Raw genomic sequence first — 15,415 nt, forward strand, 5'->3', positions numbered from 1 at the left:
TTTTGCAAACTTCACATGTGCAGCAATATTTTTGTTGGACAGCAGTGGATTCTTCCGTGGTGTCCTCCCATGAACACCATTCTTGTTTAGTCTTTTAAATATCGTAGACTCGTCAACAGAGACGTTAGCTTGTTCCAGAGATTTCTGTAAGACTTTAGCTGACACGCTAGGATTCTTCTTAACCTCATTGAGCATTCTGCGCCTTGCTCTTGCAGTCGTCTTTGCAGAACAGCCACTCCTAGGGAGAGTAGCAACAGTGCTGAACTTTCTCCATTTATAGACAATTTGTCTTACTGTGGACTGATGAACATTAAGGCTTTTAGAGATACTTTTGTAACCCTTTTCAGGTTTATGCAAGTCAACAATTCTTAATCTTAGGTCTTCTGAGATCTCTTTTCTTCGAGGCATGGTTCACATCAGGCAATGCTTCTTGTGAAAAGCAAACTCAAATTTTGTGAGTGTTTTTTTATAAGGCAAGGCAGCTCTAACCATCATCTCCAATCTCTTCTCATTGATTGGACTCCATGTGAGCTGACTCCTGACTCCAATTAGCTTTTGGAGAAGTCTTTAGCCTAGGGGTTTCCAACCTACACTGGGAATGTTTAAATTATATATTCAATATAGACAAGAAAAATACAATCATTTGTGTGTTATTAGTTTAAGCACACTATGTTTGTCTATTGTTGTGACTTAGATGGAGATCAGATCCAATTCGATGACCAATTTATGCAGAAATCCAGGTAATTCCTGCCGGGCGCAGTGCATGCTAACCGGGTCGCCAGGTGCACAGTGTTTCCTCCGACACATTGGTGCGGCTGGCTTCTGTGTTGGATGCGTGCTATGTTAAGAAGCAGTGCGGCTTGGTTGGGTTGTGTTTCGGAGGATGCATGGCTTTCGACCTTCGTCTCTCCCGAGCCTGTACAGGAGTTGTAGCGATGAGACAAGATAGTAACTACTAACAATTGGATACCACTAAATTAGAGAGCAAAGGGGGTAAACAAAGAAAACCCTTTTGCAATTATGTTAGCAAAGCTGAAAACTGTTGTTCTGATTAAAGAAGCAAGAAAACTGGCCCTCTTTAGACTAGTTGAGTATCTGGAGCATCAACATTTGTGGGTTTGATTACAGGCTCAAAATGACCAGAAACAAAGAACTTTCTTCTGAAACGAGAGGGGTTTACCAAAACAGCTTATATAACCTAGAGGATTTAGGGAGAAGGGGGAGAGGATGAAGTGAAGGAGAGCGACTGTTATTGTGTGTGTGTGCTCACCTGGTTTCCACACTAAGTGGCTACGGAGTACTTTATGCTGAAAAACAGACACATGAGGACAAACACCTATCGTGGTGTACCTGAAACATTTAAATATAGAGGGCTATGTGTTTCACCACTTGGTTATTGCAAGGCTAACCACCAGGGAAATCATGACTTGGCAGCAACAGATAAACACAGCCATTTCACTGTACTGTGGTGTAAATCTGAAAATTAGCAGTTGACATCTTAAGGGTTAAAGTGTATATATATAATATATACAATTACTTGTTTTAAGCAACTGTAAAAAATAAAATAAGAACATTATATATATATAATGTTTTATTTATTTTTTACTTTTACAGTTGCTTAAAACAAGTAATTATTGGCAATGCTTGAGTTTGCCTAAAATTTTATTCCTGTCAATTAAATGGTGAGAGAAATGACAAGACAACCCAAATACGGCCCTCATTTCAGCTGAGACACTCAGACACAATCACTTCACTGTCTTGAGGCCCCCAGAAGCCAACCTAGGTACTACAGTGCATTCTAATGGTACGCAATATGACATTTTTTGCAATCTTGAGGTTAGCAGGTATTGAGTGTCTATATGGCCCAATTCCAAACCAAAAACTTGTTTCCTTGCAGATCTGAAAATAACTAAATAATTTTCATCATAAGAAACTAGACCATGTCAACGAAAATACCTACCCAGATCTTTACGATCAGTAGATCGGGTAATCAACAAGGAGCGAGGGTAGAGACCAATGGATAGCACTGGTACCCAGAAGCGACTTATTGGTTCAAGCTATATGTCACAGATGGTAGAATCTCAGGAAGTTTATCTAGGAAACACACTGCGGAATATTGATCTGTGGTAACATTATCTATGCCTGATCTCCACAGGATGTCCACTTCCACTGGGGGCTGCAGTGAGACAAAGCTACTGGGATCTCCTATAGGACCTACGGTCTTCTGACAGACACCTGCTACAGTACCAGGGAGAACCATGGCACCACGGTCCTCTACCTCTATTCATCTAGATTCTACACTACAGTGTGGTTCATGCTCATACTGCAGTGGAACATGACGCCCAGTAATACTGAATGACTAATTTAATCATATTGAAAATAGTTTGTTTCAGTTCAAGTTTCATTCTACTGTACCAGTGTTCATTATATGCAGTTGCTAAAATGTATATGGTTTGTCTTGACAAGATGCAAGCATAGATTATTACATTGTTATTCACAAAGATGATTATTGTCTCAATAAATAAAATGTCCATAAAACATGTTGGCATTAAAAAGGTTTAAACAGTTCCTATAAGTGACAGGGTGTTTATATTGCTTTTCACCACTCTGTAATTCAGATAATATCCAACACCACCAAATAACTGTTCAGATGAAGTAAATATTGAAGTTTAAATACTTTAAAATACTTTATAAAGTATTTAAGATATGCTTAATTTATTTTGGAGATTGCACTTTTGGGACTATATATTCCATTAGTTCCATTGTAAACATAATCAAGTGCATCTCAAGTATTTGATGTATGACTTGACCCAGGTCTGGAGCACTGTCTGTGACAACCAACCCATGTCTCAGTTACCTTACTTTATTACAGAGCTTTAACAACAGTAGGAAGACAAGACAAGACATGCCTCATTTGGTGAGCATTAAAAAGAGTTTAACTTCTGACAAACATTAAAGGGATAGTTGACCTCACAAACATTAAAGGCATAGTTCATCTTCTTACAAACAAAACACAGTTCAACCTTCTTCACATTATCACATAGGCCTGGACTACTTTGCAGGTTAGAGCATGTACATTGGCTTGAGGCGGCTGAAAGGTAATTTTTGTGGTGCAACAAGGTATATTGAATTGACACCCTATAGTAATACTGAACCATGAATACCAGTCTCTCCTAAACTGGCCAGTTTGACATGACTCCCTTCAATTGTTTGCTGTGAAATTGCACACCGGTGAAAGGGCCACGCACAGGTATATGTGCCGGGCAGGTTGAGATAACAAGCGTATAAATGTACATTGCATTACTTTTTATGTCCATACCACCAAACAACCATTAGCAGTTACCTGGCCATGTCCAACCTCCCTCCTTTTGCAATTATACTATTTAATAAGGAAGGCACGTCCGAACCCGCTCTCACTCTAATACACTCTGGTGAAAAGCAATTTGCTGCATGCTCCCATAATGGGAGTCCCATTCCAACATCGCTGCTCATTACCGGGCGCAGTGGGAAATCCACTGTGTGCGACGCGGTAATCCCGGCTGGAAGGCGCCGCGATCATTAATGGAATGGACAGAACGGTAAGGCAAGACACACAAGGGATTGGATGGATGGAAGATGGATGTGACTCCCAACACATAACCACATATCAAATATGTTGGTGTTCTCTGCGGGAGAATATGACGTGGTGCCTCTGAAACTGCCTAACAAATATGTTTTCCCTTGACGTCTTGGCAGGCTGTCCCTGAGGTCTACTATTTTCTTTAACATGAACATGTTCCTTCCTGAATCAAGTGTGTTGCTGACCTTTTGCTGGACTTGACTTCCTTTCAGCTCCTATGGTGGAGTAAAAGGCCTCAGCGGTTGCATCTTCAGCTAACTCTGGTCTGACCGGTTTTCTCCTGCCTTCATCTTTTCCGCGTTCATCCTTCTCCAAGACTTCACCAACCTTACTTTTTCTGGACCGGTGAATACATTTTGGTACAAATGTCCATTCTTTATAGGACTGTATGCTTAAAAACGGGTAAAAAAAAAAAAAAGAGTAGCTCCACACAACCCCAGTCCTCTAGGAGCATGCTCAGTGTGTTGATGCACACATCTAGCCAGAAGAGGGCAGCAAATTTAGTCAAACCAATTAAAATGGTGGAAACCGTCATTTGAGAAGTTTGTATGGTCATGACAAGTTTAATGAGCTTTAGTGTTTGAGTCATTGGAAAACATTTTAGTTAACTGTGCTTGAAATGAATTAAACCACTATTATCCTCATCAATACTTTGCATTATACACTCCTTGTAAACATTGTAACATGACAACTTCTATGTGTTCATGTTCAAACTACTTTATCTACAATTAGTGACAATAGTGTGCTGCCTATGGTCACAGAAAAGGTTGCTTCACTTTGTTGGACCTGCATTTTGGCAATTTATCTGCTATCCTTCAGGTTACTGAAGCAGAAAGGTTAGGCAAAATATATTTTATCCTCACTAAACCGATTGTATAGCCACTTTCCCGCAGCACAACCCTGTGACAGCAACTGATATAGTTTGGTTGAAGCGCTCACGCTAGAACTGAACACTGTTGTTTACCTTGTTCAATCACACATCAGATCTTCCATTCTCATTGAAAATGTCCCCCTTATTTCTAAAATGTTACGTGGAGTAGAGTTATTGTGAGGTACAGAGCTGGTTGTATATAGAGAATAGAAGGGGAGGCCATGTCATGAATCCTGATTGTCGAGGTGAGTGAATGGTTCTGTTCTGCTCCTTGAAGTTCACTGCTAATATATCACCAGCAGACGGCACTCTACTGGAACAAACCAATGACTGTACGGAACATGCAGACAAACTGTATACCTCTCATTCATTGCCTTGAAGACACAGACTTGTCTACTCCTAAACAATAGTGCGATTGTGCTTGTATAATGTTGCCATCATGCAATTGAACAAACCCTACTGTTGTGGGCCCTCAATGTGTTGTCTGGATCAAATAAGTTTACTAAACTTAATTCAATAGGCTAGGCACACATAGAAAATGAACACTGCTCACCACTCAAAGCATTCTGAAACTCTTGTTACATATGCCTCTTGGAGGAAGGAACAGGGAATAACAAGGAATAACTGAATACATTCATGTGAGCTGATGTCTCCCTGTACATCCTCTCTCGCTCTGTCTCTCACACCCAGATTAATTTCCTATCCCCCAGAGTACCTTTGAGGGTTCTCCTATCCCAGCTGTGCAGAATAAGGCCAAGATGCCTGGCATGACTGACCAGAGAAGCTGGATACTCCCTCGAGGCAAAGGCCACAAAAACAAGTGGACACACACACACACCAAACCAAACCAGTTCATCCTCCCCTGGACAATGAACACAACTTCATTCCTTTTTGATCCTCCTGTTGAGTTGTACCTGAACCTTGGTCCGCAGGTAGCCTAGTGGTTAGAGCATTGGGCTAGTAACCAAAAGGTTGCTAGATCAAATCCCTGAGCTGACATCTGTTGTTCTGCCCCTGAACAAGGCAGTTAACCCACTGTTCCTAGACTGTCATTGTAAATAAGAATTTGTTCTTAACTGACTTGCCTAGTTTAATAAAGGTTACATTTCAGGTCTGTGGGGTATCCTTAATGTAATGAGCTCAGGCACTGACAGGCAGAGGGTCATATAGCTTTGTGGGGGGTCCTTCATGTAATGGTACACATTATACACTGAAACAGTCATCACTTTTATGCAGTCATTACTGCTTTGATTGAGTTTCTTTTCAGTTACAGGAAGGTGCATCAGTACACCACCCTGAATCCAGGACTCCTTACGAGTCACAGAACTGTGTTAGACCACAGAGTTAAAGCATTGGGACTAGCTCAGGGAGCTAATGCAAGTCTTCAGGTCTCAGGCGAGGTTTCTCATCAGGCAAGCTTGGTTTATAGTACCACAGACAGGATTGGTAACTCTCAAAATGCATACTACCGTGCTTCGAGCACGCAAATTGGAGCACAGGAGGGTCGGAGTATGAGTCCAAATAAAAGTATGGGAAACAGAGCACGGAGGGCACTTCTCAAATGCGTACTCCATTTGTATATATTTAGAAGCATGTATCGATACAAGATTCAATTGAAAGTATGTTAAGAAATATGATGCTACCACGCAAAAAAATGACGCAAAATGTTTTCAAATCAATGGAGGACACTATTTAAGCTAAATCTAGAGAAAATACACTCCGACTTCAGAATGAAATGTTGCCTATATTATCTTGATACGTTAATAAATACATGCTGTGTTAATTTTGGAACGCTTACCTGCCTACGACTGTAGATCGCAAGCCCATAATAAGTCAATAGGGCTAACTGGCTCGCTACTACTAATAGCTAGCCCACAATTTATTTTACGTTTACCTTGCATAACATTACTTTAAGGTCATTTTTTGTCTGTTTAACTAACTGGCTAGGTAGATCATTATGATTCACATATCTAGCTGATAATTATGAACTAAAACATTTGCTTTGCGTAAATCTGGTTTTCATTGTCTTGGCTGGGAGAAGGTTCAGTGAATGGGGAGGTAAAGCGTGAGGTAATACAGTAGGAAGAGTGTGAGTGCTTCTCAAATGTAATGTTTTATGCGTTCTCCACACTCTCGACCTTAGAAGAACATACTCAAGAGAAAGTAATCGGAGAATGCACTCAGAGCATGAGTGTGTGGAGCATGGTAGTATGCATATTGAGAAACACCTGATGACTCAATATGTGCAGACAGAAATATTACCACATTATCACACACTGAGGATGACAGTATTTCTACATCAGGTGATATAACCTACCCCTTTCAAATCTAGGGCAAGGTTGTGGGAGTCCACTCCATATTGGATAACAGAATGTGTGTGTGTGGCGATCTGCCACCTGCTGGCTTGGGAAACACCGCTCTTTGATTGCAATAGTTGAGATAAGTTCAGATAAGAACAGCCTACTGTAAACGTATTCAGGTGCAAACTGATGGAGCAATTCACAATTATACTCCAGCAAGCAACCTTCCAAACCCTACCACCCAGATAATAAGCCCTAACTCTAAGTTTGCGAATTTGGGGGACATCCAGGAGCAGAATAGAACCAGCAGCTTATAATGCCTCATGAATTAGTGTTAAAATGCCCTGTATGAGATGATCCACATAATGACTTGGGAATCCACGCAGGAGTTCCATATTCAGGTTTTGGCTCTTAAGGCAGTTGCTTGTGTAAGGAGGAATGACATTATATCACTTAATGAGCATTAGTGGTGTAAAGTGCTTAAGTAAAAATACTTAAAAATACTACTTAAGTAGTTTTTATGGGTGTCTGTACTTTACTATTTATATTTTTGACAACTTTTACTTTTACCTCACTTCATTCCTAAGGAAAATAATGTGCTTTTTATTCCATCCATTTCCCTGACAGCCAAAAGTAATTGTTACATTTTAAATGCTTAGCAGGAAGAGAAAATTCACAAACTTATCAACAAAACATCCCTGGTCATCCCTACTGCCACTGATCTAGCGGATTCACTAAACACACATGCTTCGTTGGTAAATGTGTGCCACTGGCTATCCTTAAATAAATAGAAAAACAAGAAAAGTGTGCCACATGGTTTGCTTAATAAAAGGAATTTGAAATGATTTATACTTTTACTTTTGACACTTAAGTATATTTTGAAAATTACATTTACTTTTGATACTTAAGAATATTTCAAGCCAAATACTTTTAGACTTTTACTGAAGTAGTATTTTACTGGGTCACAATCACTTTTACTTGAGTCATTTTCAATTAAGGTATCTTTACCTTTATTCAAGTATGACAATTAGGTACTTTTTCCACCACTGACAAGCATGTGCATTTAATGTAACTCCTTAAATATGTAACTCCTGCATGGTCTCTGAAGTCGTTACACCCCTGTAAAGCATTTAATTCAGGGCATTATAATACTGCTTCATAAGGTATAACAAGTTGAAAACCTTGCAAACCTGAATACGGAACTCCTGCACGGATTCTGATGTCATTACCCACCTGTGGAGCATTTCATGTAGTGCATTATAACATCCACAGAGCATTATGGCCAGACTGAATAACACCTTAGGAAGCAGTGTTATAATTTACTGTCTGTAATGCTCTGTGGATATTGCAATGTATGTATGTTTATGTGCAGTGTTATCAGCACATGTTATACATAGCTTATAAGGCATTAGGAATGTGCTCTAATGCAGTATGAAGATGGTATTCATATGGAGTATTACCAAATGATTATGCACTACTATAAGTAAAGGAAACTTATTTTTGCTGCATATTTCTCAAAAGGCTGTATGTAGTAAGCATTTGCAGTGTCAGTGATGACATACACACCGTGACGTATTTCATTACACCTTATATCATCTTCACAGAGTCTTGCCCGCTACTGAATGGTGTAGTGTTTCTAACACAAGTTGGAGGAGAGTCTTTCATCAGAGATAGCATTTATTTTGGGAGATTGTAAAATATGACCTTTTCATTCAAGACAGGGGAAAAATATTGTTTCAGGTGATAATAAAACATATTTTGTTTAGTTACTTTTTCTTCAACTTGTTTCTCTAACTTTGTAGCAAGTCAAGCTAGCTAGCTAAACGTTAGGCAAGCTTGAAGATACCACTCTAGCTAGCGACCTCCACCCCACCTAATAATTATCATAAACAAACTTAATTACCAACACTAACTTAAATGGGTTGCAACAGTCATATAATTTAATAGGATTAACAGCCAATGTCTATTATTTAACATTACTATTAAAATAGTAATAATTTAGGGTACTAGGGAGTAACTAGCCCCCCCTGTCACGCCCTGGTCTAAGTATTTTGTGTTTTTCTTTTTGTATTGGGTCAGGCCAGGGTGTGGCATGGAGTTTTTGTATTGTGGTGTGTTTTGTCTTGGGGTTTTGGTGTGTATGTATTTGGGATTGTAGCTAGTGGGGTTATCTAGCAAAGTCTATGGCTGTCTGGAGTGGTTCTCAATCAGAGGCAGGTGCTTATCGTTGTCTCTGATTGGGAACCATATTTAGGCAGCCATATTCTTTGAGTTTGTCGTGGGTGATTGTCCTGACGTCCATATACTGTGTTAGTTTGCACCAGTTTAGGCTGTTTCGGTTTTCATTACGTTTATTGTTTTGTAGAGTTTGTGTTTTGGATTCGTGTTATGTTGTGTGATTAAACATGGATCGCAATATACATGCTGCAGTTTGGTCCGACTCTCCTTCACCTTATGAAAACCGTGACAGAATCACCCACTGTAAACGGACCAAGCAGCGTGTCGACAGGCAGGAGCAGCCCAAAGAGGAGCTGCGTATTAAGGATTTTTGGACATGGGAGGAAATCCTTGACGGGAGAGGACCCTGGGCTAAACCAGGGGAGTGTAGCCGCCCAAAGGTGCAGCAGGAGAAGAGGAAACAGGAGCAGCCCAAAGAGGAGTACAGTATGGCCTATACTTCTTGGGAGGAGATAGACAGGTGGGCGGTCGACCCAGGGAGAGTGCCGGAGCCCGCCTGGGATTCGATGGAGCAGTGTGCGGAAGGTTACAGGAGAATGAGTTTGGCGAAGCAAGCACGACGGCGCGGACGGAAGCCCGGGAATCAGCCCCAAAAATTTCTTTGGGAAGGCTTACAGGGAGTATGGCAACGCCAGGTAGGAGACCTGCGCAAACTCCCTGTGCTTACCGGGGGGCTAGAGAGACCGGGCAGGCACCGTGTTATGCAGTGGTGCGCACGGTGTCCCCAGTGCGGGTGCATAGCCCTGTGCGGTATATTCCAGCTCCGCGTATCGGCCGGGCTAGATTGAGCGTCGGGCCAAATGCCATGAAGCTGGCTCTATGCATCTGGTCCCCAGTGCGTCTCCTTGGGCCGGCTTACATGGCACCAGCCTTGCGCTCGGTGTCTCCGGTTCGCCTACATAGCCCAGTACGGGCTATTCCACCTCGCCGCACTGGCAGTGCGACCGAAAGTATTCAACCAGGTAAGGTTGGGCAGGCTCGGTGCTCAAGAGCTCCAGTGCGCCTGCACGGTCCGGTCTATCCAGTACCACCTCTACACCCCAGCCCTCCGGTAGCAGCTCCCCGCACCAGGCTTCCTGTGCGTGTCCTCGGCCCAGTACCACCACTGCCAACACCACGCCTACAGTGCGCCTCGCCTCTCCTGCGCTGTCGGAGCCTTTCTCCACCCCTGCGCTGCCGGAGTCTCCCGCCTGTCCGGCGCCGCTGCCGGAGTCTCCCGCCTGTCCGGCGCCGCTGCCGGAGTCTCCCGCCTGTCCGGCGCCGCTGCCGGAGTCTCCCGCCTGTCCGGCGCCGCTGCCGGAGTCTCCCGCCTGTCCGGCGCCAGAGCCCCTCTGCCCAGAGGCGCCAGAGCCCCTCTGCCCAGAGGCGCCAGAGCCCCTCTGCCCAGCGCCGCCAGTCTGCCCAGCGCCGCCAGTCTGCCCAGCGCCGCCAGTCTGTCAGGATCAGTTAGATACACCAGTCAGCCAGGATCCACCAGTCTGCCAGGATCCGCCAGAAGTGCCCGTCGGCCAGGATCCGCCAGTCGGCCAGGATCCGCCCGTCGGCCAGGATCCGCCAGTCAGCCAGGATCCACCAGTCAGCCAGGATCTGCCAGATCTGCCAGTCGGCCAGGATCTGCCAGTCGGCCAGGATCTGCCAGATCTGCTAGTCAGCCAGGATCCGCCAGAAGTGCCCGTCGGCCAGGATCTGCCAGTCGGCCAGAATCTGCCGGAACCACCAGCAAGCCAGGATCTGGTAGATCCATCAACCTGCCTGAGCTTCCTCTGACTCCCGAGCTTCCTCTCACTCCCGAGCTTCCCCTCAGTCCCGAGCTGCCTCAGTCCCGAGCTGTCCTTCAGTCCCGATCTGCTCCTCAGTCCAGTGGGGTTCTGGGTGAGGACTACTAGTCCATGGTCGGCGGCGAGGGTGGCCTATCCAGGGACGCGAGGAGAGGGGACTAAGACATTGACTGAGTGGGTTCCACGTCCCGCGCCGGAGCCGCCACCATGGACAGACGCCCACCCGGACCCTCCCTATTGTTTTGAGGTGCGTTCGGGAGTCCGCACCTTAGGGGGGTTCTGTCACGCCCTGGTCTAAGTATTTTGTGTTTTTCTTCATGTATTGGGTCAGGCCAGGGTGTGGCATGGAGTTTTTGTATTGTGGTGTGTTTTGTCTTGGGGTTTTGGTGTGTATGTATTTGGGATTGTAGCTAGTGGGGTTATCTAGCAACGTCTATGGCTGTCTGGAGTGGTTCTCAATCAGAGGCAGGTGCTTATCGTTGTCTCTGATTGGGAACCATATTTAGGCAGCCATATTCTTTGAGTTTGTCGTGGGTGATTGTCTTGACGTCCTTATTCTGTGTTAGTTTGCACCAGTTTAGGCTGTTTCGGTTTTCATTACGTTTATTGTTTTGTAGAGTTTGTGTTTTGGATTCGTGTTACGTTGTGTGATTAAACATGGATCGCAATATACACGCTGCAGTTTGGTCCGCCTCTCCTTTACCTTATGAAAACCGTGGCATCTGGATGAAGGTCATGCTTAGGTGAACACTTACAAAAAAATACATAACCAGGCAAGTCAGTTAAGAACAAATTCTCATTTACAATGACGGCCTCCCGGGGAACAGTGCCCTGTTCAGGGGCAGAACAGATTTTTACCTTGTTGGTTACTGGCCCAATGCATGAGGGTGCCAGTTACCCAGGTAGAAGATTATGGCATAGGGTTTCACACAAGTGTTAAAATCCATTTAATCACTTTTATTTAGAATTATTTGTAAGTAATACTTAAAAGCTAAGTGTAGTTGTCTTATTTTTGATTATTTAAATAAAATATGGGAGGGAAAGGGTGCTGCACATGTCACCTTTAATATCTGCATTATGAGGAGATTTGATGTAAAGTCTTTTTACTTACCTGCTGTCACGTTCGTCATATACATAATGAGCGGACCAAGGCGCAGCATGAGTAGAGTTCCACATATTCATTAAAGTGAACCTTCAAAAAACAACAAATAATAAACAAACGTGCAGTTCATAGCGCACATAGCACTAAACCAAAACTAAACAATATCCCACAAATGCAGGTGGGAAAAGGACCACACTAAGTATGATCCCCAATTAGAGGCAACGATCATCAGCTGCCTCCAATTGGGAACCATACTCACACCAACATAGAAATTCAAGACTAGAACACACCCTAGTCAAGCTCTGACCTATTGCACCATAGAGGACCCCAAGGGCTCTCTATGGTCAGTGTGTGATACCTCCAAAATGCCCCCACCCCCCCCACACACACACACACACAAAAAGGTGTGGACTCTGACCGCAAAACCTGAAGGGTTAGGGTGGGCAACTAGCGTCGGTGGTGGCTCCGGTGCGGGACGTAGCCCCCGTTCAGACAGCGGATCTGACCCTGAAGCCGGGCTGAACGCCGTGCCCGGACTGGGCACTGGCGCAGAGGAAGTCTCCGGCCATAGATTGCGACTGGACGCCGTGCCTGGGCACCGGCGCAGAGGAAGACTCCGGCCGTGGAGTGGGACTGGACGCTGTGCCTGGACTGGGCACCAGCGCAGAAAGCTCCGGACTGTGAACCGTCGCTGGAAGCTCCGGACTGTAAACTGTTGCTGGAGGTTCCGGACTGTGAAACGTTGCTGGAGGTTCCGGGCTGTAGACCGTCAATGGAGTCTCCGGACCGTGCCCACGCACAGGACGTACCGGGCTGGGGAGGCGCACTAGAGGCCTGGTGCGTGGAGCCAGCACAGGTGGCACCGGACTGATGACACGCTCTTCAAGGCGAGTGCAGGGAGCCGGCACAGGACGTACCGGGCTGGGGAGGCGCACTGGAGACCTGGTGCATTGAGCCGGAACACGCTCTTCAGGGCGAGTGCGGGGATCTAGCACAGGGCATACCGGGCTGGGGAGGCGCACTGGAAGGCCTGGTGCGTGGAGCCTACACAGGTGGCATCGGACTGATGACACTCTCTTCAGTGCGAGTGCGAGGAACCGGCAGAGGACGTACCGGGCTAGGAAGGCGCTTTTCAGGGCGAATGCGCTGCAGAATTCACCTAACCAACATCTCTCTCCGATCTCCCTCCTCGAACAGCTTCATCGACTCCTAGACGGTCTCTGGCTCTCTCCTCGGCTCGACCGACAGCCCCTTGTGTCCCCCCCCCAAAAAATGTTTCTGTGGCCGCGGACCCCAGTGTCGTCACTGTCCTCCTATACTCCTTGGCGACTCCCGCCAAGGAAGGGTTTCGCATTTGCCCATATCCGTAGCGCACATAGCACCAAATGAAACAATATCACACAAACGCAGATGGGAAAAGGACCATACTAAGTATGATCCCCAATTAGAGGCAACGATCATCAGCTGCCTCCAATTGGGAACCATACTCACACCAACATAGACATTAAAGACTAGAACACCCCCTAGTCACGCACTGACCTATTGCACCATAGAGAACTCCAATGGCTCTCTATGGTCAGGGTGTGACACCTGCACATTTTGTTTGTACTTTCTTTGCTGTTCCTTTTCCATACAATCCATTATGTACAATTCCACTAAATATTATTTGAATAATGCAACATGTTCAATCCCAGCAGTCATTAAAATGACATTCAGGAGCAAAAGGTTTTCAATAGATGTTTTTCATTCATTAAAAAACATATATTATTTGGAATATAATATTGGAATGTAATATAACTAATAACATTAAATAACTTTGGAATATAACATTTAATAACAATAACTTAACTCATTAATTCAGTGTGACATTGATGTGGAAACTCTCTTATGCTCTGCTATTGCATGATTCTAATTTGTACATAGATAGCTTTATTTGTGACCTCCAGTAAAATTGGAGCACAACTCATGAGCCCACCTCCTGCAATGCTCAAACCTAATCCAGTCCCCACCTGTGACTGAAAATTGGGAGATATGCCAATTTAAAAGCTCTTAAAAACATAGCTAGCTATCTAGCTATATGACATAAAATGCTGTGTAAAATACCTAAAATTCAATAAAGTAAGATTAACTGCAAAAGTATCAGTCATTTACAACTGAAATTAAGTTACGTTATCTTTTTAATGTATTTTACCTCAGACGATCTGGTAGTAAGGCTGCTAGCTAGCACTCCTAGCAGCTTTTGCGAACTAGTTAGCTGGCTAGCATTTACTGCTATCGAAGTTGCTAGCTAGCAAGTTAGCATAAAGTAGCGCTAACTGTGCTAGTCATTGTCTAAATGACAGGTAGAAACATTCATAACTGTAAAAGGGTAACTGACCCCCAAAACACTAATCCAACATTATTTAAAATGTATTTAAATATTTATCTGTAAACAACATGATTATTTATCTTAAGGCTTGTACATTTAAAAACAATTATAGATCCAACTTCATTGGAGTAACGTTATATAAACTTTAAAAAAAAAAAAAAATGGATACATTTACCACAAAATAGTTTTGTTGAAATATGTCCAAAAGTTGTGAAGACACAGAGGATTTTTTGTTGTTGTTGAGCAAGAGCAGTGACAGTCAGAGAACGTATTTGGTAACTACCCCAACGGGCTAGTTACCCACTAACGTTAGTACCCTATACGAATGGGTAATTGCTTACAAGTTGCTAGCTATCCCATAAAGCCATCACCAAAAACCACACATGTTCATATTTTTCTGTGGTTGGTCACTTCCTGTTCTTCCACGGACTCGTCCTTCTCGCAAGCAGAGCCTTCAACCGCACGGGGGCGTTGCGATTCCACTTTGTTGTGGACGTCCCCATTTAAATGAACGACATCCTGCGCAATTTAACGGGGTTCCTATGGTTAACGTGAACGAGGCATCACAGTGACAATCTACTTGCAAAATAAATTCGGCGATTCAGGCTTTAGGACCGTGAATCCACCTCCTTGGTGGAGAGGGCCTATGCCGGATCGAGCTGTCATATAGTCTGACGTTCGCGTTCAGTTTGATAGTTTTTGGCAGGGTCAAGAGCGATGCAAGACAAGGAGTGTAGATGAGATAGAGAGATAAAGAGGAAACCAGTTAAATATAACACCCAATCAGAATATAACTTTGTATCCGTTTACAGGAAAGCGCACAGTGAACATGTCGGTGTTGGCGCTACAAGAGTACGAATTTGAGAGACAGTTCAACGAGGACGAAGCCATACGATGGATGCAAGAAAACTGGTAGATATAGTCTATGAAATATCATATTGATGTGGGGAGGATTGTTTGTGTATATGTGACACAATTTCCTCATACTCGTATTAATAGAAACAGGAAATGAATTAATAAGAATAGCATGCTGCTAACGTTAAGCTTGCAAATAGCTTATGTTGTGGTCTGCTTAGGCTTTCCTATAAGGCTTTCCTATAATAACATCTTTCTCATAAAGCAGCTAGAGGATCATCCGC

The 15,415-nt window shown here is 43.9% G+C and overlaps 1 protein-coding gene across 1 annotated transcript in view; it reads left to right on the forward strand.

The window, feature by feature from the left end:
* The first annotated feature begins 14,904 nt into the window (after window positions 1-14,904).
* The window catches only part of elovl6 (ELOVL fatty acid elongase 6), a 31,220-nt gene continuing 30,709 nt past the window's right edge, over window positions 14,905-15,415 (forward strand). The window contains exon 1 of the mRNA XM_046295702.1: window positions 14,905-15,188. Within this exon, the coding sequence (XP_046151658.1) occupies window positions 15,106-15,188 (83 nt within the window). The 5' untranslated portion in view covers window positions 14,905-15,105. The remainder of the gene's footprint in view (window positions 15,189-15,415) is intronic.

The sequence above is a fragment of the Oncorhynchus gorbuscha genome, linkage group LG13 (assembly GCF_021184085.1).
Source record: "Oncorhynchus gorbuscha isolate QuinsamMale2020 ecotype Even-year linkage group LG13, OgorEven_v1.0, whole genome shotgun sequence".
Taxonomy (NCBI): Eukaryota; Metazoa; Chordata; class Actinopteri; order Salmoniformes; family Salmonidae; genus Oncorhynchus; species Oncorhynchus gorbuscha.